Consider the following 26,021-nt stretch of genomic DNA (forward strand, 5'->3'; position numbering starts at 1 on the left):
TGGGCTGCTGCTTCGTTTCAGTCAAACACTGGAAATCCAACGTACTTCTCACTAATTTCCCCACAATCGATATGCTGTAAACATTTAACGGCGTACCTCCTTAGCCGACGTCTCCTCAGCAACGGCCTTGCATCATGCCTTCGCCGTGCAAAAGTAGAAAAAGTCATTGTGGTACCTGATACAGACGGTCAGAATTAATCTGCGAAATATAAAGTTTGAATCAGTGAACTTTATCGACAGGGATTGCAAAGCGCAGGAGTTCCATGTTTTTCTTCCCTTGTTCTTTTGCCCGCCCCAAAATTCCTGGCCAATGACGGAAGAGCTCGTTAGTCACGTGGTTTTGCTTACAGGCCTGCGTTCTCACAGTGATAAGGTTGATTCTTTGTGTTTGTGTGGATGTTTGGAAGTGCAGCTACATGAGTCTGGCATCACCTTTGTTCACCGCTGTGGCCGTAACTTTCCTGAACTTTTTCTTCAGTTTATTGATGATGAGCAAATCAAATCCTCCAGTTTGTCATGAGAACATTGTCAGCCGCAGACACGCAGGAGCTGAAAGCACAGACACATCTCTTTGACTTCAAAGCAGCTCATTTGAAATCCCTTTTCCTTTTGGGGTTTCATGAGAGACGCCAGCTTTGTCGCCGGACCCCCCCGGAACTCTGACCCGGGTGCACCTTGGGTTTGTTGCGCAGTCGGATTGAAACGGCGCTGCAGGTTTGCCGCCGGTCGGCTGTAACCCACACAGCTCATTATTTTTAATTAGACCCGCCTTTTCAGAGCAAACATTTCCTGATCCTGTGTCATTAACTGCTGAATGCTTGGCTTCAAACACAATCAGATGTTTGATGTTGACTTTTCCACATCCGTTTGCTCTGCAGCCAAGTGAGACTGTAATGAAACTTCTTTTTTTCCTCAATTCACTGTTCATTGGGAGTTCAGAGTCGGAGCTCGGCTAAACACCTCATTTGTGAATTTAACTGCCATGATCTCTGTTTCCATCTCTCTGCTGGAAATGATTGGAGGTATTTACATTTAATTACCTCAAAAGCTCTAAAATAGGATCATTTTTTCCTAGCAAGTGCAGTTTGTACCCCTCCTGTTATACTTTGAGGAGAACAAACGTAGAAGTCAAAGAGAAAAGAATCCGTTACTGATCTGTGTGTCACAAACGTAAAACCTTAACGTGACGGAACGTAAAAGATCTGGATCAGACTGAAGACCTTCAGGAGGACTGAGGGTGTTTAACTATCAGCAGCTGGAACCTGGTAAACAGTCCAAGAAAACCATGCTATCCTTACAAAGGCACCAATCCTCCCAAAGACTGGACCTTCCTTTTGGTCTCCAGATTCCTGCTTCAGTAAAAACTATTTTGGGGCAAATCTCTGCAGATCACTGTGACAAAGGCAGAAACGGCTCTTACGGCACCAAAGCTTCACCTTCTCAGCCTTTGATCCAGTTTTCTGTGCCATTTTGGTCTTGGTGAGGATGCATGATGTATAGATCAACTTTATTGATTCTGTTTGTTTGTAGTGGAGGTCTCAGCATGCACTCCAGCCTGCTTAACCAAGCCCCAGCCCCTCTCTGTGAAAGGATGCAGGATATTAAAGGTCTCAGCCATCAGTGCGTTGTTTGCATGTTCATCACTCCTGCATTCAGATTTCCCTGCGTCAGAGTTTTCCTTTGATATTTGACACTTCTCTCCATCTTCTGACATTGGACTGGAAATGCTGTTTGGCTCACATAGAGATGGTTGATGCTGTTGAATAGGGTTTTTTGGATGAATCTACCCTCTTCTCTGAAAGTTTCTCACATTACACCATTTAGAATTAGACATTTTCACCATAAGAACAGAAGCCACCAGTGTCTCTGTGGTCCACTTTTGCTCAGTAAGAATCTCCTCCTTTGGTCTCAGAAAGCAGAGCTGATCTGAATCACAGTAGATGTTGTTACTGCTGAGATCCTTCACTGGAGATTGAATTTTTTGTGGGAATCCTCTGTAGTTGTTTTTAATCTCTGGTCATCACAATTTTATTTGCTGTGACTTGAGTTTTCTTCTGGACTCAGTAGCTTCAACAAAACTTTGCTCTTCAGAGTTTGTATGGAGCTGAAATGACAGAACAGCTGGAGATGTCTCTAATAGTCCCTCAGATCTTTTCTCAGGTAACACTAACCCTCTGTCAGCAGAGCAGGAAGAACAAGACTCTTGAAATGCAAAAGAAGTTCCTGGTTCCATCGCCTTTTCCCCTGAATTCCTCCATCCATCCACATAGAGCAGCCCGTGCCGTCAGTCAGATTGGGTACCTTTAAAAGGTGTTCCTCCAATGTCCTGCAATGTGTCCACAGACACACAAAATAACAGTCATTTTCAGGGTTTTGCCACACAAGATTGTATTGATAAAACAACAAGACGAGACAATAACTTTGGCTTAGAGACCTGAGTGGATGGAAAATATGGATTTTATTCTTTTAATTACAAATAAACATGCCAGAAGTTAAGGATCATTTCAAGGAAGCAGATTTAATGATGCTGATTCGTTTGTGTTTTTAGGAGAATTAGGAGCCATTGGGTCAGAACCTTTATGTAAATGCTCTGGAATCTTCCAAACTAACAGATCCATCAACCCTGATTACGACAGCTGTCAGTCAAAGTAGAAAGCAGACACTGAGGGGTCTGCCGCGGACGGCCATGCCACCAAACTAACAACGACAGAAGGACAGAAACACAAATAAGAACCGGAAGGTAAATGAAAGCAAAAACTCAGAACTGACTGCCTGACTCCCCCCACCCACCCCCCAATCAACCTGAGCTACCAACGATCACTAAATAAAATTCAATTTCATAGTTTCCTAAACACGACTGAGCAGGGAACAGACTTCTGTTAACCAATAAAAGTAAGAGAATCTTTGCCAAAGTCACGCGGCTGCAGAGGCTTTTGGTTCCTTCATCTGATTTTATGTAAAAAAAAAAAAAAAAAAAGAGATCTGATGTAAAAACCTATGCTGCTGTTCTCATACACAATCAACAAACTCTCCGTAACAAACATGCTGCTTTCCTGAACGCAGCAGACACCTCTCCCGATACAGACAGGAGGATTGTTGCTTTTTACCCAGAAGCCTTTCACAGTCTCTGCAGGATTAAAGATAAAAGTCAACTATTGGGCTAATGCACATTTCTAACCAGGAATTAGAGCGCTAACAACGATGGGATGAGCGTTTCTTCTGCTGTGCCTTTCAGACTCACAAACAACAGCTGGAATTATCCGGGAAGCGTGTGAGCGATGACAACAGTGTCACGAGGGCTTGGCGCTTCTGTGGGGCATGAGTGCCATTTATCCTACATTAGAACGGGCGTGGCTCCTCTCAGCTTTGATGTTCCTTCTGGTGGAGCGTCAGATGCCGTGGGTGGGGGCAGATCGTCAGAGCACCAACCGAGGTGAAAGGGGCAGAGGTGTTGATGATGAAGGTGGCCGTCCTCAGATGGTTTCAGAGCGGGGAGGAGACAAGAAGCAGAAAAAAGCTGGGGTCCAGCATCGATGAGGGGGGGGGTTCTACATTTATGACTCTTCTTTTGTTCTAACTGGGTTCTTTCTGTTACCTCAGGAATACGACGACGGCTATGGAACCACCTATGACGACCAGGGATATGAGTCGTACGACAACAACTACAGTAATCAAGGACAAAAGTAAGTGTTCTGCTCACAGTCCTGCAGTGGGATGTGTGCATGCAGGACAACGTTTCATCTCCACCGACTCTTAAAAACACACAGTTTAACCAGACATGTTGCCGGCAACACCTAACTAACACGCTCTTTGATTAGTCTGCAAGTGGATGAAAAGAATGCAGTTTGAATCTTTTTAATTACAATACAAGTTTCATTGCAGAGGGTCTGTAACATGTTTTTGTGACATTTTTGTGACATGATGGAGGACATTTATAAAAAAAAGTAAAGTCTTTCTTTCTTCAGATGGTTGTGAATCAAGAGCAGACGAAAAATACTCTTGGCAGTGATATAGGTGCTACAATCAGTCAGCTTCCTGCTCCGCTCCATTCTGATGCATCCACTCAGACAAATTGGTGGCTCCAAACTGGACGGCTGGATGGCTCCATAATTGCTCGCCATTTTTGTTGCACCGCTCATGTTTAATTGAGGGTGAGAGGGGCTGTAAGATAGCAGGAGAGAACGCAAACAAAGGGATGATGGGAAATGAGGCGGGGTTAGTCCCTGCCAACAGTCCTGCCCACACAGCAAGAGTTCATCAGAGGTGAATTTCTATTGAACTCCTGCCCCTCTGCAGAAACTATGTCCTAGAAAACGTCAGGTATTTGATACATGTGGATGGTGGATGGCTTTTTACATTTAGCTTGTGGTTCTTTTTAGGCGTTACACATCTATAGCTATAACTTTGAGTCGATTAGAAAAAATAAAATCTTCAGGAGTTGAAGACATTATTGTCATCTTCAGCAATTTGAAGTTTTTCACCAACGTTTTAAAAAAATATATTTTTATTTACTTTTATTCATCCCACAATGGGGAAATTGTTCTCCGCACTTTAACCCATCCCCTAGGGGGAGCGGTGAGCTGCAGACTAGCCGCGCTCGGGGGGCTACAGCTGGCTGGGGAGAGTGGGGATCGACCCACCAACCCTTCGGTTATTAGACGACCTGCTCTACCGCCTGAGCTAGTAATGCACACTTTTTTGCTTCATCAACTTGGCAACATTTGAGCTTTTGTGTGTGTGTGTGTGTGTGTGTTTCCCCTTCAGTTATTAAATTAATAAAACAGAGTCATCATTAGCTATATCCAGCTCATTCGTTGTTGCTCTTGCTGGTATCTGTTTTTAAGTTTTCTCAAATTTACATTTATAATTAAAAGACCGCTGGGAAAATGTACCAAAAGGTAATCAGAGTGGGACTTTAAAAGGTTAATACTGAAGGAGAAAAAAAATGCTTTTCTCCAAAGTGAAGGACAGCAGAACTTTGTGGTGAAGCAGAGGAAGATGCACAGAGCTGCTTTATGGAGTCTCTACGCTGCTTTGCTGCTCGCTCTGAAGCGAGAGGACGCACGCCGTGACGAGGCGTTTCGTGAAGCATGAAATGTTCCATCTGACCTTTTAGTGTTCCTCTAAGATCAGCAAAGAACACTGGAACATACGATGGTGTTGTAGGAAGTTTGAGCTTCCCAGCAAACGAGCAGTGAGGCTTTCCTGCAGGGAATTACCTGCTGCTTGTTCTGCTTTAATCATTTCTCCCATTTGAAGTTTCCCTGGCCTTCTTCTTGATGTCGGGCCCGTCTCAGAACCGTGGCGGTCCATTTCACAGAGGGTCATGAGGAGATTAATGCAGAATATTGATTTTCTTCTGTCCATGCAGCTATCACACCAGCCATGCTGCACAAGGTCAAAGGCTTTTTGTCTTCCACTGTTTTCATCACAACTCTCAAGCGTGTGGAGTGATGTGGAATTCGCCTGCTCATCTTCCAGAAAAGGCTCGCTGCCACTTTGAACTGGAGGCACAAAAACCTTCTGGAGAGGAGAAAAGCCGCATAATTCCGTCTGAGGCTTGTGTTAGCTGATGTTTTCCTTTGTGGAGGTGTCAGGTTGTACATCACTCAGGCCTCATCCGTGGTTATTTTTTTTCTGGTCTAGACGGCTCCTCTGCTCCTGTAGCATGAAGGGGTTTTTGTCTTGGAGCGTGTCGGGTGTGCAGGCGCTCGCTGTGGAGGTTCGCCTCGGGAACCCGCAGCTCTTTTCTGTAAATAAGTGTGTTTTTGGTGCCGCCTTTGTTGACTGCACAGGAGAAAAAGCGTCCTTCGCAGGAGAGCTGCAGGGACTCAAAGAGATTTTCATGTCTGCTGTCTGGAGGGGAACGAAGCAGCTAATAGGGCCCAGACTCACAAGCCCCCGCCTCCAGAGACAGCTGATTCACTTACTTCTCCCCTTATTTGTGTCCAGGATTCGGCTGAAAATCTGCAGCTTCTACAGCCTGACAGCAAACACATGTCCAGCTGAAGCTGCCTTATGTTTCAAACCCGGACATGTTTTCAAATCTTATTACTGTCATTCAAAAGAAAAAGGAAGAGTGGGAAACTTCTAAAAATGTCTCAAAAAGGAAAGAAAATAGTAACACCAGCTGTAATATTGAAGTTAATTTAATCCAGTACATGTCGTTTCACTTCGAAAAACTGTCCTGAGCAAATGAATGCAGAAGATGAGAGAGGGGCGCATCATCTCATCACAGGATATGGAAAGGCTGAGGTGGGGGTGGGGGTGGGAGGGGGTTCCAGGAAAACATTAATGAGGCACCAAAGCACTTTGGGTTGATTACAGGTGAAACGGTAAAGTCTCTGCTAAAATCTTCATTCTCTGTCCCGTTATCTGGATCCTCTGCTTAAGCTGTGTCTGACAGAAACAGAAAAGCAAAGAGTTCAGGTTAGTCTGAGGGCTTCCATCTGCCTTTTATCGAGTAAAACTGGGTACATAAAAGGGCACTGCTACAAAAACAAAAGATAAAAAAACAGAAAGCCCAGAAACACTCGCAGAAACAATTAGGGGTGTTAGAAAAGATCCATTCTGCAATATATTGCGATAGTTCTGTTGGCGACATCGATTCAAAATGCTGTCAGGACGATATTTATTTCATTATTTCTGAGTGTCCATCAGATAAGAACGAGGGAAGCAGTGCAGCTTCACAGCGTCTGATGCATTTAGCATCAGCGACAATGCTATCAGCAATGCGGGCCAAAGTTCTGCAGAACCTCACAGCAATAGATTCTAGTTTAGAGACCTGATGGATCAGACTGATGTGTACAACGCTCTGAAAAAGGGCCAACGTCGTGGCGATGACTGATACTGTTTTACTCCGTGTGTGAGAAAGCGTGGCTGCAGTGCAGACTGATATGTAAACAAAGCATCTCTGCCACATTAAAGCGTCTCCTTCATCCTGTCATGCTGCCTCATCATCACACTTTAATGTTTCTGCAAAGAATTAGTATTTTTTCCCTCTTTACTTTTGAAGCGCCATTCAGGCTCCTGTTTCATGCTCCGTTTAAAAGTACTGAGGAAGCTACAGTACTGTACTGTAACAGTTACAGTACTTTATTTCATCAATCATACTTTAGAACCTTATTGGTTAAGGAACATTCATTCCTTTTTTTTTCTTAAACTGAAAAATATTTTGTTATGAAAATCAGACAATGTTGACTGTCCCTTTATATAATTTAAGTTACCAAAATAAATGCACTATGAATTTGCTTTGGTAAACGCAACTTATGTATGAGATCCAGTTGCAGTGCTTAATATTGTGATCATTAAATAAACTGAATTTTACAATTGTATTTCAATGAAAGATATATTAAAAATCAGGTAGAGTTTTCCTAAGTCATATTTAAAAAAATGAAAAAGAGAAAAAATGTGTTCCAGTACAACATCAGGATATGTATAGTATCGCCAGACTCTTGCCAATACACACCCCTAGAAATAATGCAGATGATAAAAAGATCAAAGGAATTTAAAGAAATCGATGTGCGCCTCTCCCTGTTTGTCTATGCAATTTTCTGTTCATTGTCATCAATAACTCGTGGGTATTTTAATTGGTTGTGTTATGATTGTATTTTCACTGTACATTGATATTGATATTATTGATATTTTTAATTGTTGATCGTTTTTTAGGTCGACAACTCAAACATTTGTCTGCACTACAGATGAAAAATAACCACTGGGCTAAATCTGAATCATTGCACTGATGCTTTTAATGTGATGCACATTGTAGCACTTTGAGCGTCTGGAAAAGTGCAGAAAATCCAATCTATTGTTATAAGAAGATGAACATTATTGTTTTTATATCTGTAATGTAAATATACCTATACATTTTCCCCAGATATATCCTATGTTAGGGGTTACAACAGTCCAGCAACTCTTACGTCCAGACCATAATCATCTTCAAGTGAGACCAAAATAACACATTTTAGGATCACTTAGTCTTAAGTTTTATGGGAAAGTATGTCCCCTTTAGACATCTGTCCTGCTGTGGTAACATACATTTGCAATGTGGGATTCACAAAGAACATCAAACGTAAAACTATTATACAACGCTAAAACAAAAAACTCCTTACAAGAGAAAATTTGCTTTCAGAACCAATGACCAGCCAAGTAATTAAGAATTACAATGTCGTTACATCTCAGTTAAAAGTTACTAGTAAGTTAGTTTTGTCTTTAGTGTCAGATATTCAAACTAGACAAAAAAATGTGATGAGGTTTTGTGTTTTTGTGGTGTTTTCAATAGTAAGGTTGAATACTTCTTTTTGGGAACTATATACAGTGAAACCCCACATGATTCAATCCTCTGGCCCCAGGGCCCCTCTTTCTCCCAAACACAGTCACCCCCTAGTGCTAACCCAAGCATGTTTGTAGTTTGAAATTCTATTTAATTTGTCTTTATACTGTTTTCTCTCTTTAATGACTTTTACTGTAATTTCTAAAGCAAAGCAATTCCCACAATGTAGGGCTAATGAATGTATTTGTATTCCTAAATCGAGCCTAAAGTGACTTTTTCTCCAGCCATTATTTAAGGAAGCCTCTTTCTTAAGGCACTTCCTGGTTATGCATGAAGTTTTTTTCCAAAGTTCAGAACCAAAGAGAAAACTCTAAATATTTAACCAATTAAAACAGTTAACTTATTACATTCATCAAGACCAAGTAGTCTGTTTAGACATTTTCTGTTGTACAATTTAGCAACAAGAGAAATAAGAGCACTTTTCCTGCTGGATAATGAAAGAAGCAATCCTAAGACGTCTTCACACGCACGACTAAAAATAGATGAAAGAAGGAGGAAATCTGAGCAGAAAGAACGGCTAAATGCAGCAAGGGGAGGAAAACGATTCTGATTCTTTTTACTGTAACAAAAACAAAATCTCCTCATTTAGCTTCAAGCTTCTTTGCTGTTCAAGCAAAGAAACCAACGAGAACGGCCTTCTTTTTCCCGATTTCAATTATTGGTCTTGTGTGTCCTTCTATGCTGTCCATATCCCAAGATGCATTGCAGCCAAACCAAATAATTACACCTTTGTCTTTACTTTTTAAAATTACTCCTCCTAGATTAAAAGTTGGATCAAATAAGCCAAGAAAATGTTGAGTTCCATGCATCACTACTCCTCTCTGTTTGGGACTCACGGTTGCTAGGCGACAAGACATTCGCCACTGTAACGGCTGGAATTATCTAAAGGCAAGACTCGTCCAAATTCACAGCCGTTAATATGCGGCCTACCTACAGGGAAGGCTGCGGCCATTGAATTTGGGCACTGCCATTGTTTGTCTGCCGTTGTAGAACTCTACATTTCATATACATTTGGGTTCTGATGTTTGTTTCTTTTCAAAATATAGAGTTTTAAAAGCAGTAGAGGGTCCAAACCTGAGCTTTGATGAACTCCACATTTATTTTCTGTTTGTTCTGACCCTCAGAGCTGGAAAAGAAAGAAAGAAACCTGACTGACTAACGTCCATCCAAATCCAGACCTGATGATCTAAGGTGGGGGTCGGCAACCCGCGGCTCAGGAGCCGCATGCGGCTCTTTAGCGCTGCCCTAGTGGCTCCCTGGAGCATTTTCAAAAATGTTTGAAAATGTAAAAAGATGGGGGAGAGAAATATTTTTTTTGATTTAATAAGGTTTCTGCAGGAGGGAAAAACAAGACACAAAGATTAACATTTTCTAATGCTGTAAGAATGTGTAGAAAATACTTTGTAACGCAAAGCAGGTACGTCACTTGCAGAGGGCAAAATGGGAGCCAAGGTATCTGGAGGTTGAGCAGTCAGTCAAAAGACTGCGCTGGAGAAATTTCCGTGTCGCATGTAAGGTGTGTCTCAGAGCAGTTTCAGAGAGGAGCAGGCAGAAAGCTTAGCTGAGGGCATAATCTCCTTTCTGGCCTCACAAGCCCCTTTACTAAAAGCACGCACCACAGCGAACATTGCACAGGAGTCATCAACCTCTCCCCCTTCCACACTTATGGTGCAACATAAAGAAACAACATAACAGGAAGAATGAACTAAGGTGGAACAACAAAACTGCCACATGAAAAGAAACGTGGGCAAACAGAAACGCTCATGCTGAGCCCTAATTAGATCAAGAGACCGCATCCCACAATCCCCTGCTGCCAATAGACCTAAAATGCACATGACCGCCACTACAATATTACTTTTTTTTTCAACTTTATTGTACAAAACGAAAGTACAATACAAAACACAAATTAAACTTCAGAAATGCCAGGGGAGCATTCTTTTGTTCAACTCCTTTTTCATTCATTCATTCATTCATTTTCTGTACCGCTTTGTCCCTTTCGGGGTCACGGGGCTGCCGGAGCCTATCCCGGCTACTTGGGCGTAGGCAGGGGATGCCCTGGACAGGTCGCCAGTCTGTCGCAGGGTAGAATGTCCACAATCACACACCCATGCACTCTCACAGTCACACCTATGGACAATTTAGAGTTGCCAATTAACCTATGAAGCATGTTTTGGACAGTGGGAGGAAGCCGGAGATCCCGGAGAAAACCCGGAGAACATGCAAACTCCACACAGAAATTGATGTATTTTTCATGTCCCCCAGCCGGGACTTGAACCAGGGGCATTCTTGCTGTGAGTCAAGAGCGCTAACCACTGCGCCACCGTGCAGCCCTGTTCGAATCCTCAAAATAAAAATGACATCAAAAATCGGATTTCTTTATTACATTTCTTTAATTTTATCAAAGCAATGAAACATAATTCATTAATATTGAAGCGACCCGGGGGTAAGCCCCGCCTTCAGCCCCTAAGGCTCATGGGAAGTGGGGAGTTTTGGAGTAAAACCTTGAGTGAGCGTGTTGTGAATTGAAGTGACTTCCATGCTTTTTCGGCTGTTAATGTGTGCTAGACTATATGAGCTTAATGCTGAAAAGGAATTTTGGTGTGCTTCCTGTTGATTTCTGCGTGAGGCTATCCGGGGTCGCTCGTTGTATGGGGAACACAGAGTTTTCCAATGAAGCCACTATGCTTGCAGTTTGGCTTCATCTTCGCCGTTAAAGTGATGTCCCGGCTGGGTTGTTTCAATATTGTAATGAAGTTAAACTTGCACAGCATAGTAGTCACGTGACGCGTTGTTCTCCGCAGAATGCACTGCAGGGCAAATAAACATTCAATTGCTAATGCTCATTATGTATTTGTAGTAACTTAGTCATTTTGATAGTAGGCTAATATAGCTAATATAGATACATATTGCATGTGTTGCCTTCATTATAAGGCTTAAATAGGGCTTTTAATATTTTGCGGCTCCAGACATATTTGTTTTTTGTTTTGTTCATCCAATTTGGCTCTGTCAACATTTTGGTTGCTGACCCCTGATCTAAGGCGTGCTTCTGCCTTTTTACTCCAAGACCTCTTCCTTCAGCTGGATTTAACTGTCATGGACAAAGGTGCATTACTTTCTCATCCAGCCTGAGGAGAATCCCAGCAGGTCCCAGCTGCAGCAGCGCCCTAAAGAGGACGTCTGTCTGCCTGAGCTGACGGACAGACAGTCTAATGACGTTTCTGCTGCCTGCAGAGCTCCGTCGCCCGGCTGAGCTGCAGCTGCTTGGCAGGCTTTCAGCTGCCGCTGGATAACAAGCACAACAATTTACTGCCTCCCTGTCACACGTTTACCCCGGAGGCTCACACAGGAAGCCGGTCTGCAGCTCCTGAACCAGAGATCATACATGTGAATGAACTGTTAATAAATCCCATTACAAACACTAGGAAAGCAGCTGCAGGTGATCAATGGAATTTATCTGCCTCCTTTAAGGCGTCATCCTCACGAGAAACCCATGGGAATGCACTTTTATCACACTTTTTATTTACACCTCCATTATAGACTAGATATATTCCTATATCAGACACAGAATTGGCTGGATTGACTCCTGAAATGGATCTGTCTAATATTTATAATATATGGTATTTTCAGAGACTCAGAGCTCCAGTTCCCTCCTCAGAGTGGGCTGTAGTACAAGGTTCATTCAATGAAAATCTTTTTGTTTAAACCACACACAGAAATGTTCAAATCTAATCTAAAGTAAATCCAAACTGTTTAATGAAAGATGATTTCAGTCCTAATCTGTTTTTGTCTGACCTGCCTTTGGAGACGTTTCCCCGAGGAGAAGCAGGTGTCGTCACCATCATCATTAAACCATCAATGAATTTTCTGATCAATCTTCTTGTAGTCTCAAAAGTGTCCGGTTGCCGTTGGAGTTTCATCAGGATGCTTTGTTTCTGTATATAAAGACAGTCAATATTTCAGGTTTCTGTTGCTTAAATGTTTATTTCTTCTGGGGTCTGAGCGCCATCATGAAAATAACTAATAAAAAAACGTGATTGGAGGGACCTGATTGTTTTCACACATCTTTAATTTTTTGCCCCCTCCACATGCTCAAAACTAGAGATGGGCGGTACATCGGTGCCATCAGCCGATATTTGCATAATTTGAGTTTATTGGTGCGGTGTTAGAAAATCTACCGATATTCCTGTTACTGTTTTCAGAAACACTTTATTTTTTAAATGTTTACTTGTTCCCAATTGATTGGGAATCTTCTGTTAACAGTCATGTCAGTAATGGACTGTTTTCAGGTAAATGTTATTTTTTAATGGAGATACATGTTCCTAATATGGTTTGCAGTTATGTCCAATATTCAATAAATGCTCTGAATGCTTTCAGATACATTTATATAAAAGTATTAAAGTGATACTTGTTCCTATGAGATCCTTTGCTGTATGTTAAACAGGTCAAGGACAACGTGATTGTCCAGTAAAAGAAAAGTTGTGCATTTCATTTCTGATAAATCTTGTAGTATCAAAGTGTCAGGTGCCGTTGGAGTGCCGTCTGATAAAACGGAAATCTAAACTTTGTGTTACCGTAGATGCTTTGGTATCTGTATCGGCAAATATCAGCCACAGTTGAAAAGAAATAGCGGTTATTTGTATCGGTCAGAAAAAAATATATTGGCCCATTCCTACTAAAAACTCACCAAAAGTTGCACACACAAAGAATGATTTGGGGCATTACACCCACCACATCCCCCAAAAAATCTAGGGGGCCAAAATTTGTCGGGGGTGTCCAAAGGAAGTTCAGAAATGATTGGGTTGGGATGACTGCAGGACCTACGGCATAGTGTGACATTTTCACACAATACGGTAAAAGAAAACTTTTGCTGGAGAGATTTACATGAAATTCCCCACACACCACCAGGTTAAGTCTACAAACAAAACCAGTGACCTTTGACCTTGACCTCGGCATCACTTGTTGGCAGATTTTGAACAGCGTTAGCGTGGCGAGCTTGCAAAAGTGGTGTCTCCCAGCTGCTTGCACACTTTTCACCAGAATACATCAATCTTCGGTCCAAGCTGAACGCAATGACATACGATATGTGGGCGTGGCCATCAACCTCTGTTGAAAAGGAAATCCAATCATTTACTTTTGTCAACTCTTCTAAAAATTACAAAGACCAACCAAACCATAAAACGGTTGCTATGGAGATGAAACCTACAGAAAAGTTCCCATTCTGAAAGAGTTTCTTTTATTATTTTTTTGGGGAATTTGTCACGTTCAGCAGAGGGGAGAATGTGAGGCGTCTGGCGGCCCCTCAGCCCCTGTCAGGTGGGGGCTGCGAGGGTGGGGGCTGGCAGCTCTTGCAGCGCCGCTCGCTGCCTTAACTCCTTTTTATCTTTGCAAAATAAAGAGGAGATTCAAATTTAGAAAAACGTGTGTATCTCTAGAATAAAAGAGCGAACTTTGTCCGAGCAGAAAACAGTCAGAACACACTTAGAGTGACTTCAGCAGCTGCTTGAAGTCAACCAACAGGTAATGTCCGAAGGCCCTGTGTTCAAATAGAAACATGAAAGCTGTTTGATAATTTCAGGAAGGATCTTTTAAAATCAGAACAAAGAAAATAAACAATCACATTTCATAAAATGTGAAACTCAGTTCTCTGGAGAAAAAGACTTATCATTCAAGTCCACGTCACAGGTTCAAGTCCCCATTTTCCTTACTGCTAGCATTCCTGGAGAGTAAACATCATGAGAAATCCTCTGAAGTCTTTGTGGGCTTTGCAGCTTCCATTGGTTGAGAGCAGGGAGCTGATACCTGGAGGGGGGGGGGGTCAGTCGGCCCTCAGACTCCACCATAACAGTCCGCTCTTCATCCAGCACAGAGCTATCATCTTCTCTGGAGAGGCTGTTGAGGGTTTTATCACTTCAGCTGTAGAGAGCTGCAGCACTTAGCTATCAATCTAGTTCTAAGGTCAAGCAGGCTGGAGGGGGGGCACTTATGTGGAGAGGCTCTTTGATTCCACTGGAAAGAGGAGGGGAGGTCTCTGTAGGGAAATGAGAGGACTGACAGCTCCAGCACAGCATGTTGGACGTTTGGAGGGGTCGCAGTGAGGTGAGCCCTCCCAGCTCAGCTGTTGATCAAAGCATTTTTTCAGACTTGATATCTTATTTGACACCTGAGAGTCCTCCTTGCTGGATCCTAGGTCTGCAGTTGTGAGGACGGCTGTGCGGCAGCGGCCGCACCAGCTGAGAAGCAACAGGGACTCGTGGAGGGAAACCCAGAGAAGTGGCAACGATTCAAAGCTGCATGGAGCAGCACTTCACACTCTTTCATCTGAAAAGCCTCGAAGCAGGCGTTTCTGCCAGAGCAAGCACTCTGAGTGATGCTCTATGAACATGGAGGAGGCCCCCCAACCCCCCCAGCCCACAAACACTGATGAATCTGAAGCAGACACCTTCAAGAAGGTTAAGGAGAACAAATGACCATGAACTTCCCTCTAACATAGAAACTGCATGAACATTTGTGTTTGTGTGTCGGATGGAAACTGGAAAAAAAACGTTCACTGACTGTGAACCAAACAGCAGCTCTCACTTCCTGTTTGAAGGTGATGTAATAACCAAACTACCCGGGACTCAATTCACCAGGTAATGACAGCAGGGGGTTTTACTATGGACGCTTATTTGTAGCATAATTAAAAATAAAAGTCAAAACCAGAAATGCTTTTTCATTTTCAAAATGAAGCTGCATCAAATGACTCAAAATGAAAAAGCAATCCTTCCAAATGCTTTTTTCTTTTTCTGTCACTTAATTAAAATGATAAAGAAAATGGTATTGGACATTTCATTTTCAAAAAGTTCTCTGAAAAATTTTAGCAAAATTATTTAGAAATGTCTAATCTGACAATTAAAATGGATTAACAGAAATTCTTTTTAATGTTCAAAATGTAACTGCATCAAATGACTCAAAATTAAAATTAAATGTCACTCCTTGAAAATACTTTTTATTTTCTTCTTTAACATCTCTCATTCTGTGACATAATTAAAGCAAAAATGTAAAGAGGAGATTGCATTTTTGGTTTCAAATTAACCCCACAAAATGTGTAGCATAAGTCAATACCAGTGTGCATTTCCAGGGGGGGGGAGGATGACATCAGTGCTCACTGTTCATCTGCGCTCTTCACCCTCCCGGGAGTGTTGCCAGATTGGGCGGTTTTGGTTCTAAATTTGCGGGTAAAAAAGGCTTCAGGCGGGTGGGCATAGTTTGGGTGATTTGAATGAGCAATGTCGAAGTAGAAAATGAAAAAGCCTTTTCAACGGACTGACATTTCATTTGAATTTTGAGTCAATTGATGCAGTTACTACGGTGGCCCAGAGGGGTCACAACACAACACATTAACTTTACACACAACACATTAACTTTACACACAACACATTAACTTTACACACAACCCATTAACTTAACACACTTGTGTGTAAAGTTGATGTGTTGTGTTGTGACCCTTCTGGGCCACCGTGAGTTACATTGTGAAAATGAAAAAGCATTTCTCTTAATTCATTTTAATGATCAAATTTGTCATGGTTTGGGTTTCCTTGTATTGGTTTTTGCTTTCCGTTTTGTTTTTTGTCATGGTTGAGTTCTGTTTCCTGTTTTATTTTGAAAGGTTCCCCACATGTCATGTTTTTGAGTTTTACTTCCCTGGTTCCAATCTCTCCTGATCATCTTCACCTGTGTCTGTATTTAAGTCTTGTCTCTGCCTTCCTCTTGTGCTGGTCCATTAACGTCTCTTCCATAACATGCTATGCCCACAGTTAGTTTTGGTTTGTTACCCTTCTCTGCAGCGCCTTTTGTTAAATAAACCCCTTGCCCTGGAACCGTGTGCCTCCCGTCTCTGCATTTCAGGTCCTTCATGGTGACCAGCCCTCCCAACCTGACAAAATTAGACATTTCTAAATGATTTTTGGAACTACTTTACTAAAGAATGTTTTGAAATTGAAATGTCAAATGCCATTTTCATTATTATTTTCATTAAGTGACAGAAAAAGCTGTGTTGAAGAAAGAAAAGGAAAAAGGAAAAAGCATTTGGAAGGATTGCTTATTCATTTTAATTTTGAGCAGCTTCATTTTGAAAATGAAAAAAGCATTTCTGGTATTGACTTTTATTTTGAATTATGCTACAGAAAAACTTCCATATTTTGCAGACTGTAGAGTACAATAGAATAAAATTGTATTGATCCCACAACAGGGAAATTAGTCAGGGAGATAATCAAAGCAGTTCACCTTTTGTGGTCTTGCTGTTTGCAGATTTGTTTCATCACATTTTTAGATGCTTTATTGAGTTTATTGAGTAACAGTGCATTGAATTCTGTGTCCCGACTGACCTTGTCAGTCAATCTCCTCCGTGCCGCGTCTTCGTACAGAATGTGTTCAGTTTGCCAGATGCATAAATTTCTATCATGATCCAGATCTTTGTTTTCATTCCATGACACTCCTCTGTTTCTATGTAGGCTTGAACTTTGAGAGTTTAACATGAGAGAAAAGTGTGAAAATGTTCATGTCTGTCTGAGAAAAGTGTAGAAATTGTGCAGTGAGGAGTTTCACAGCCTTATCCTAGCCCTACCACAGCTTATTTTTAGAACGTAACCCTAACTAATAATAAGTGAACACTGTTTTACTGTCTGCTTCCAGTGGCTGTGATAGGCTCCAGCATGGATGGAGGGCGTGGCCTATTGAAGGAATGAAGAACTTTATTAATGTGACAGTTACAGGGACAGTGTGTTCTTTGTTTGCTGAGTTGCTTAAAGTTTTTTTTCATCCCTAATGTGACATTCACTAATGTTCTCTAACTGGAAACAGTTAGTTAAGAAACATTCGAAATAGTAAATGTTTATGTTTGTTACAAAGGTTAGTTATGTGTCATTAATATTCAGTTTCTACAACAGTGCAGTGGTTTCGGTGGTCTGAAGAATCTCTGTTTTGTAGATTTTTTTATATATATTAAAGTTAAAAATTCTATATTCAAACATTTTAAAAACTATTTCCGAATGATTTGGACTTGGACTGACAGGTGACGGCTGATGCCTTGGCTCAGTGATGCTTTTTTGGGGCGTGTTCCAACTACTGTCAGTCTCGTCTGTCCTTTCTCCCTTTAGCACACTCTCCCCTGACAGCCGCAGAGCAGTGGATGCTGCAATGATGGCTTTCTCTGAATAACTGTAAAAAATGAATTTATTTTTGCAGCATACAGTAAAATAAATCACTGTCGGTCATGAGTAACCCTTTTAATTCAAATTGTATTGAGCCTGTTGAGCAAATTTTGCCATTCCTTCAGTTTGTTTTCTAATATGCATCAATCTTTAAATATTTGCTGAGTTAACTTTATTCATTCATTATTAGCCATAGGGGCCCCCAACGCCAGAGAGCAGGGGGGCACAGGAGCACAGAGAGCTGGGCACAGGAAACCAGCATGGCCACCACTGCTTAGACTCTGGCCCCCCAAACAGGGATGTGGTGGGGGACAGAAAGATCAGAGGTCCAACCTTCCTTTCTTAATTCATGTGTGTATGTGTAAGTGTATTTTGTTGTGGTTTAAAGGGTGTGTAGGGCACTAGATTCTCTTGCCGGCTGGCAGTGATGTCCAATCAACCCCCCCACAGAGGGTCTCACATGGCTCAGGTGATCAAATCAACTTTTACCGTGATACACATTGCACTGTTTTCCCGTCATAAAGACTTCTTAGCGTACCGTCACAGCCAGCGTTTCCTCAGTAACCGCCTTGCAGAATGTCTTCACCGGACTAAAGTACAAAGTGTTGTACCTGACATTGATACAGACGAAATATAACATTTGAATAAGCAAATTATCCAAGGATTGCAAAGCGCGGTAATTCCATTATGAATTCCATTATCGTAATTTCCTGGCCAATGAGTGAAAAGATCTTTATTTAAATGGTTTTGTCTACAAGCTTTGGTCTAGAACATGGGAGTCCCCGTGATGACAGTCTGAATACAGACCAAATGCAAGGTTCAGGACTTGATCCAGTCCAAATTACGTGGACTCGGTCAGGACCAAAAGATGTTTCTAGTCTGAACACACCTGGAGTGTTTTATAATAGTCCTCAATGAGATTTGAGGGAGAGACATTGTTTAATCTTCGAGGTACAGTTGAGGTGCAGGAATCTGAACCTTCCATTTAGTTTTTGGACGCCTTCAGGGTTCTTAACCTGCAGCTTTTCAAAGTACGATTTCTTTTTTTGGACTCTATACAGCAGGGAATGGCTTCACACACGCTACACTGTTACATCCACTTAGTCATCTGACTCTGAGACCTGTTATTTCAGAAAAGGATGGAGATAGTAATGCTTAGCCAGCACAATTCAGTATTTTCACACCTTGTTCAGGTAATATGATATGGATTAGTTTTCACATAAGCTAATGTCAATATTTGCAGAAACGTTAAGCTGATTTGGCATTAAGCCTCTTTTAGGCTCGAGCTTTTTTTGAATCTCCAGATTTTTAGCTGAAATGTTAGCATTTTAGCGATAGCAGCTACAGGTTTCAGCCATGACTCAATAAAATTCCTGCAGGAAATAGAATCCTTCTAGGGGAAAATATTTAAAATATATTTTAAAATATATAAAATAAAATAGAAAATATTTCTGTTTTGGTTTTCTTCTGCTCCTCATATTTACCTGGCTGATGACTCCAGCTGCATCGAGTCTCCTTGTTGTCAGCGGTCACTGGGGACGGCAGTTACAGTCTTTTCAACAACACTGAGTGACTCAGAGGCCTTTGTCAGGGCTGACACAGAGGGCCGTTTACCTTGTCGAGGCCCTCAGGCAGACAGGAGTGTTTTTCCTCCCGGCGCAGGTAAGCCGTGTTAGCTGTCTGCTTGCAAACCCCCGCGGTGGCTTCACGCGCGTTTGTTCCAAGATGCCGCTTTCAAAGCAGACAGCTCGTCAAAATGACTGAGAGGCAGAGCTGCAGAAATTAAGGGATGGGGGGACAGAACTCCGCCTGGAGACGAGGCATCCCTCATAAATGTGGTGACCTTGTGTCTCACAGAGTCACAGCCTCTAGATGATGGATTTGATGGAAAACTGACCCCCCCCCCACACACACACACACACACACACATCCCCCCAGCAGATGTTCCTCCAAACCTCTTTCCACTTAGCTTTTTCTTAAAGGAAACAAAGTTTCAGAAACGTTCGACCAATTTGGAAAGAAGACTTCAAAAGTCCATTTTTTTTCATGGGCCATTTTGTCCCTTATTGTGTTTCTCCATGGGGGGGGGTCAGCAATAGCTTTGCAATCATCTGGCAATCACCATCCATAACGAAGCTATTCACTGGAAATTATGTGGGCTTCATTTCACACAATTGTGAGGTTGGGGTGTGTGTGTGTGTGTGTATGGGGGGGTTGGCCTCCTTTCTCCCCATCTATTTTCATTGTTGTGTTGTCTGTGGTGGAAATCACAGAGCCGCTGTAATCAGAGCATTCGATGTGGGGCACTTTTCATCTGCATTTCACTTTCTAGCCTTGTCTGGCAAATCAATGGAACATTTCACCAGGAGCATCCAGGGTTTGCAGCGAGACCAGGAAGGGAGAAAAAGTGGATTCAGACCACTGCTGCCCCCCCATAATGCCCTGCTCCATCCCCTCGTATTCATCACAGAGGACGGGAAGAATAATGGCGATGTACGGAAAACAAAATCCACATGGGACGTGTACTACATCATTCAGATTTAACTCTGCCATCTGCTACAGCAGTGTCAGTGTTTAAGATGAAGCATTTACACCAACGACTGAGACGGGACGCTTTGGGACGATGGGGTCAGAGACACTTCTGTAACACGGGTTTCTTCCACTGCTTTATTCCAAAATGATTTCCTTTCCATGCTTATTTCTGGACTTTAGAAGACGGGAAGCAGAAGATCTTCTGTTTGTGACTGTCCAATTAAAATATGACATATGTAAGCCAAGTTTATGTGACAGCTTTTGAGAAGGAGACGTCTCACCCTGCAGACGACACATAAGCTCCAGTGTTAAAGGGTTGAATTCAGAACCAGAACACGACAGGTGTGCATAGAGGTGGAAAGCAGACACTTTTAAACTTTCTGGGGGATGGACCAGCCCCGCCCAGAAAAGCTTAGGCTCCACCCCAATCAGGACATGCAACAGACACTGCTGAGGAAGAGGAGGAGGGAGCTCATAGGACTGCAGCTCAGCACCAGACCAGCGTCTTATCAGGATGATGAAAGATACGGTGGTTTCTGTCCTGAAAAAGTTCTGACTGTGAAGCTTATGGATGACGCTGAAAACAAGCTCCACCCACACCGCCTACCTGCTTTAGATTCAAAACAGCAGATCTCCTCTTTGTTCTGATCAAACAACCATTGTCCTGTTTCTCTTTTTTCTAAAGCAACACTTTGTTCAGACGGCCTTCGGGTCTGAAACAGCCCCTCCCCTTGTTTTCCATTTCACTTGAACTGCTTGTACAGTGATCCCTCGCTATGCGGTTTACTTTTCACGGTTTCGCTACTTCACGGATTTGCATCGTGCATTGTGTTCTGCATTCTGATTGGCTAAAAAGTCCCTCCGCTTCTTCTCTACCTGTGCGTCAATAACGTTGCAGTTTAATATGTACACGTACGTAAATCAGCTTGCCAAATTTACAACACGTAAATGCAAATTCTCTTGCAATTTCGAGTTTCTCTAAAACCCATAGAAAAAATAGCAACAACTGCCTATCACTATGTTCTTCTCCTGTACAAACACAGCTGCACCGCGGGCTTCAAGAAGAAAACACTGCAGAGCGGAGTCAGGATGCAGCGGCTCAGTCTGTAGAGCAGTGAAATACACCTGAGTCACTATTTGTCCCACTGTACTTTGTATTTTTTTCAGAATCATTTTAAATTTTCTCCCGTTTAATCCAATTACTCGGGTCGCGGTGGGCGGGGCTAATCTCCGTAATTTGAAGCCTTCTGTTCACATTGATGATTCAAATTATTATTTGACAGTAAAGTACAGAAGTTATTTGTTGAAAAAAACGTTTTTAAAGTACTTTTATTTGTGAAACAAATGCTAGAGCCTGTAAAATGGTTTGTTCTTTCTGTTCTATGTATAATAGAGTATTTAATTGTATAATAATTGTAAAAAAAAATAAAGGTTTCTACTTCACGGATTTTGCCTATCACGGGTTCTTTCTGGAACGTAACCCTGCGAAAAACAAGGGTTTACTGTATATCATCTGATTGGTCAGGACTTTGGCTCTCACTCCTTTCTCCTTGCTGTTATCCTTCAGCAAACAGGAACGAAGCAAACTTAAATAATCCTCTAAAAAACACTAAATCGAATGTTTAGCATCAAACGGAAAGAACTTTTTTGTACAACAAATATCGGAGCCGACTTAACGCCTCATCCTGCTGCTCGCTCTGCTTTTCCCTGGAATGCGTGACCTTCAGGTTGCACCCCCGGTCCGTCTAATTGAAGGGAGAAAATACCTGTGGGGAGAAGTTGTGTAGTTTTATTGACGAAATGTCAGGCAGAGATCAGAGGCGCCTAACAGCCTAGGCTGCATTCTTCTTGTTGGTGCTCTGAAGGCGTCGCCCCGGACTGCATCAGTGCTGCTCTAACCTGAGAAGAACTGAGGAATTTTCTGTGTTTTGCAAAACCAGGAAAATGAAAGTTTTGTTATTCGTCTCAGCCTTTTATCTACTAAAGAATTCAGACTTCAGTGATTTTGGAGGAAGAGGCAGCGCATAAAAAAACAAATGACCCAGCAAGTATATACCGGACAGATGTTGGAGGCGGAGTCAGCTGTTTCTTTGGGAGGAGCATGGGGGCCCCTCCGCAGAAGGGTCCTCAGCAGATGGGTTAAAATCAGAACAACTAAACAAAGTTGGCTTTCATTCTGCATGTGTGAAACAGTAAGAAGTCTGGAGTTGGAGGCCTCTTTAAGGAGACACTGACATTTAGAAAAAAAAGATTTTGCAATTCACGTTCTCCTCTATTTACTAGGGGTGTGTATTAGCAAGAATCTGGCAGTACGATACGTATCTCCATATTCTACCGGAACACATTTTCTTTCTTTATTTTAAAGTATGACTGAAAAAAAAAACTCTACCTGAATTTCAGTATGTCTTTCGTTGTCAAAATAATGTCCTCGGTTTTATGCAAATTTGAGATGGCTAAATTAGCATTCTGCTTTTCCCCAGGCTTCGACATGTTTATTTTGGATGATTTAATTTAAACCAAATCCAAAAATTAATGAAACATCTCAAATCTGGAACATTTTCTCTGAATAAGTGAGAAAAGCTTTCACTCTGAAAACCTTCAGGTCCAGAATCAAAATGTTCTATTAGCTCAAAGGTCTGCAGCGGAACGTTTTTGGTCTTTTTCATTCATATTTTTAAGTGATTTCAGAATTTACTGTTGCTGTCTATATGCCTTTAATTTCTTTCTTTCTCCCTCTCTCTCTAAATGACCTTGTGCATAAATTCTGATCCATAAAAACGCCAGCCTTGCCTTCATCATGTAGTTCTGCAGGAAACACGATCTGCACTGTAAAAAATGTTTTTTTTAGTTTTGGTTCTGTGAGGAAAGGTCGCTTCTTTTTTTTCTGGAGGAGTGCTGTGATAAACCATCCAGGGTGTTACCCTACCTCTGTCTGACAATGGCTGGGATAGGCTCCAACATCATTGCGACATTAAAGGGGATCAGGTAGATGCATGATGGGTGGATGGATAGAATGCTGTGATTGTCCAGTCTTCAGCTGTTCAGGACTTCAGGTTCTCCCATCTCCTAACAGCAGGAGAGTCTGGGCTCCTCTCCTCAGGACGGGCTTCTCCTGCTGCCTCCTGCTCGCAGAGGATTTGGTTTTTGGAGGCGGTTCTGATGGTACAGATCTTTACCAACACAGAGGAGTTTCAGTTCCACTCAAACAAGTATTTTCAGTTTTCAGTGAGCAGTCAATCAAAGTCTGGGAAAAGCCAAACTGTTTCAGGCTCCTGTAGTCTGATTTGAGTTCAGCAGTTAGCAGTTTAGTTGGACATCAGAGAAAGGCATGAGTCAGAGACATGACTCAGTTCACATCCACAAGATATTTTGGTGAACTCTCTGGACAGCAGGGTTGTAGCCCACCCATCCTTAGTGTTTTTCAGACCTGAAAGTGATTCTTTCTGATTTCATCATTAACTTTAAGAAATACTGCTGCATTGACTGCAGTGTAAATGGCAACTTCGTCATGCAGCCACAGCCTCACCGTTGACACAACTGTGACAGTCGAGAGAAATAAAGGCCATTGGTTTAAACATTTCAGTAAGGGAGCCAGTTTAGCTCGTGCTGGTTTGCGGCGCCTTCCGTCCGTGAAACCCGGGTTCGACTCCGGGCTGCTCCCTGTTCCCTTCTCTACCTCTGCCGGTTCCAAGCCCGGTTTGAGAAGGTTGCGTCAGGAAGGGCATCCGGCGTAAAACATTGCCAAATTTACCATGCGACTCGTTCGCTGTGGCGACCCCTGATGGGAGAAGCCGAAAGTGGAAGAAGATCTCACTTTTGGACAAATCCAGATCAGGTTCTGAACAGACATTTAAAAACAGCAGCTTTGCTGTAGCCTCTGAGAGTGAACGCTGACTGAACAGGAGGAACGGATCTCCTGGAAAAGGTGTGGTTTTCTTTCTTCATAAAGAGACATTTTCTACAAGGAAAAAACATGAAGTTAGCACAAGCTCAACATACTTTTGGTATTTGTCCCAGCGGTGTCATGGCTGTCACCCCTCTGCCCCGGGCGCTCAGGTGGGGTTGCGCGGCGTTTGTCAGGTGGGGTTGGGTTTCAGCGCTCTAATCTGCGGAGCAGAGAGTGGCTGACAGGCTGACAGGAAGGGCCCAGCTGTGACGGCTCCGTGGCAGCCTTATGATGAATTGCCTCTCCTGAATGATAGCGCTGTAACGGAGTGATAGCGACGGCGGATTGTTCTGTCAGCATCTCACCGGTGACCGCTAGATAAAAAAATAAACAGGGGAGATGAAACGCCGCGCCGCCTGCCTCCCCATCTTTTGGTTTCTCATTAAAGCTGCCACCTCTCACGCGTTTCCATTCGCAGCCGTGGAAAGAGAAAGGAGGAAAGCATCACATCGCGTTTCTGCAAATGTGGTGAACTTTTAAATGACTGAGAGCTGCATTCACATGCTTCACTTTCAAAGAGAATAACAAACACACTTCTCACTCTTCAGTGTTTCTTGTAGTTGTCTCTGCGTGCAGATATATTTACCCAAATGTTCTGTCTCCTTGCAGCTCAGATGACTACTATGAATACGGGCCCAGCGGGGAGTCGTATGAGTCGTACGGTGAGTCGCAGACCTTCCTCCTCCAGTGTTTAAAGCTTCAATTAGATCTTTTTCCATTTCCTGGCTCTGCTGGGGTTTTTCAGGCTTCCTCTCAGTTGCCATGGCGCCCGGCTAATGGAGTTTTGGTGTAGAAACATTCTGAATGAATAAGTTAAAAAGTAATTTCTTGCAAATTAGAAACTCTTCAGCTCATTTGTATAATTAGGAGGGAGCAGCAGCACTCAAAATCACAAATTCTCAGCCATAGTGGACTTTCAGACGCACTCAGAGAAACTAAAAGAAAAACTTAAATTCTTTTTTCCCCTAGATTTTTGGATAATTGGATGAAAACTGAGTTATTAAGCATTTCCCTTAATTGCTAAATGTTCTTGGAGATTTTTCTTACTCAAACTGTCAAATTAGACATGTTTTTATCAGTGTCAGATTTCTTCTTTGTTTAAAACCAACTGAAATCATTGAACTAACTGGATGTAAAGCAAGTGGTGATAAAAATGCTAAAGAGAATCATTCAAACTCCATGATGATGATTGTATTGGGCTGTCTTTGCATATGGCTGAGGAGCAGCAGGCAGTCAGGCAGACTTTGAACAGGCTTTAGAAAGCTGGTTTTCTGGAAGGAGGATGGAGGAGGCCAAGGTTCCCCGCATGGAAACCGGCCAGGATCACAGCACTATGAGAATGTGCCTGAGTGGAACAATAGGAAACCGACGACCTCTGCATGAACACCCGAGTCTGCAAGTTTCTCCACCAAAGTAAAACTGTAAATGTTAAAGTCAGATTGAAAAATGTTGTGTTGTTTGAGCTGCTCTGGAATTTGTGAAGCAAAGATGAAAATGGATCCGAAGCGACAGCCTGTTTGACATTTATGCCTTTTCTTTCTCACTCATTGAAATTCCCTGATGCCAGCAGCTCACAGGTTACAGCAGGAAGGGATTTGGTTTGTATCAGTAAATCAAATAACAGCTTTTTTGGGGTCATTTTAAATAGCTGCCCCCCAGTTTAGAAGTGGTTTATCATGTTTGAAAGGAGCCTCGGTGCGGTTCAGATAAGACTAACCACGGAGACAGCGTTCAGCAGACCTGTGTCAGCGTTTGACAGGACACAGTGAGAAGTGGGCCAAGGTCAGAGCTGCTGCAGAGGCGCTCTCCTGCCCGCCGCTCCGGCACGCCGCTGCTCTGCAGCTCAAGGTGGCTTCTCCTTTTAGAGTCTGTGGCCTTTAGGTGAACTTCAGTCAGTCGCTGTTTGCTTGTGGTTTTCTAAAATTATCCCGGTGTGCCTGCAAAGACAAGAATGCCGAGCTGACAGTCAGACTCTCCCACTGAATTACTGAAATGTATAATTCATTTTAGAGGAAAGCAGGGT

At 42.5% G+C, this 26,021-nt stretch overlaps 1 protein-coding gene across 2 annotated transcripts in view; it reads left to right on the plus strand.

Moving 5' to 3' along the window:
* khdrbs3 (KH domain containing, RNA binding, signal transduction associated 3) overlaps window positions 1–26,021 on the plus strand; it is a 121,288-nt gene that overhangs the window by 88,984 nt on the left and 6,283 nt on the right. For both annotated transcript variants that reach the window (XR_002874181.2, XM_004074250.4), the window contains exons 7-8: window positions 3,601–3,683; window positions 24,608–24,660. Coding sequence is in view for 1 of the 2 variants with exons in the window: in XM_004074250.4 (XP_004074298.1) it covers window positions 3,601–3,683; window positions 24,608–24,660 (136 nt within the window). In the remaining variant the exon portion in view is untranslated. The remainder of the gene's footprint in view (window positions 1–3,600; window positions 3,684–24,607; window positions 24,661–26,021) is intronic.

This window comes from Oryzias latipes, chromosome 11 (assembly GCF_053564925.1).
Source record: "Oryzias latipes strain Hd-rR chromosome 11, Olatipes_Hd-rR_3.1".
In the NCBI taxonomy this organism is placed as follows: domain Eukaryota; kingdom Metazoa; phylum Chordata; class Actinopteri; order Beloniformes; family Adrianichthyidae; genus Oryzias; species Oryzias latipes.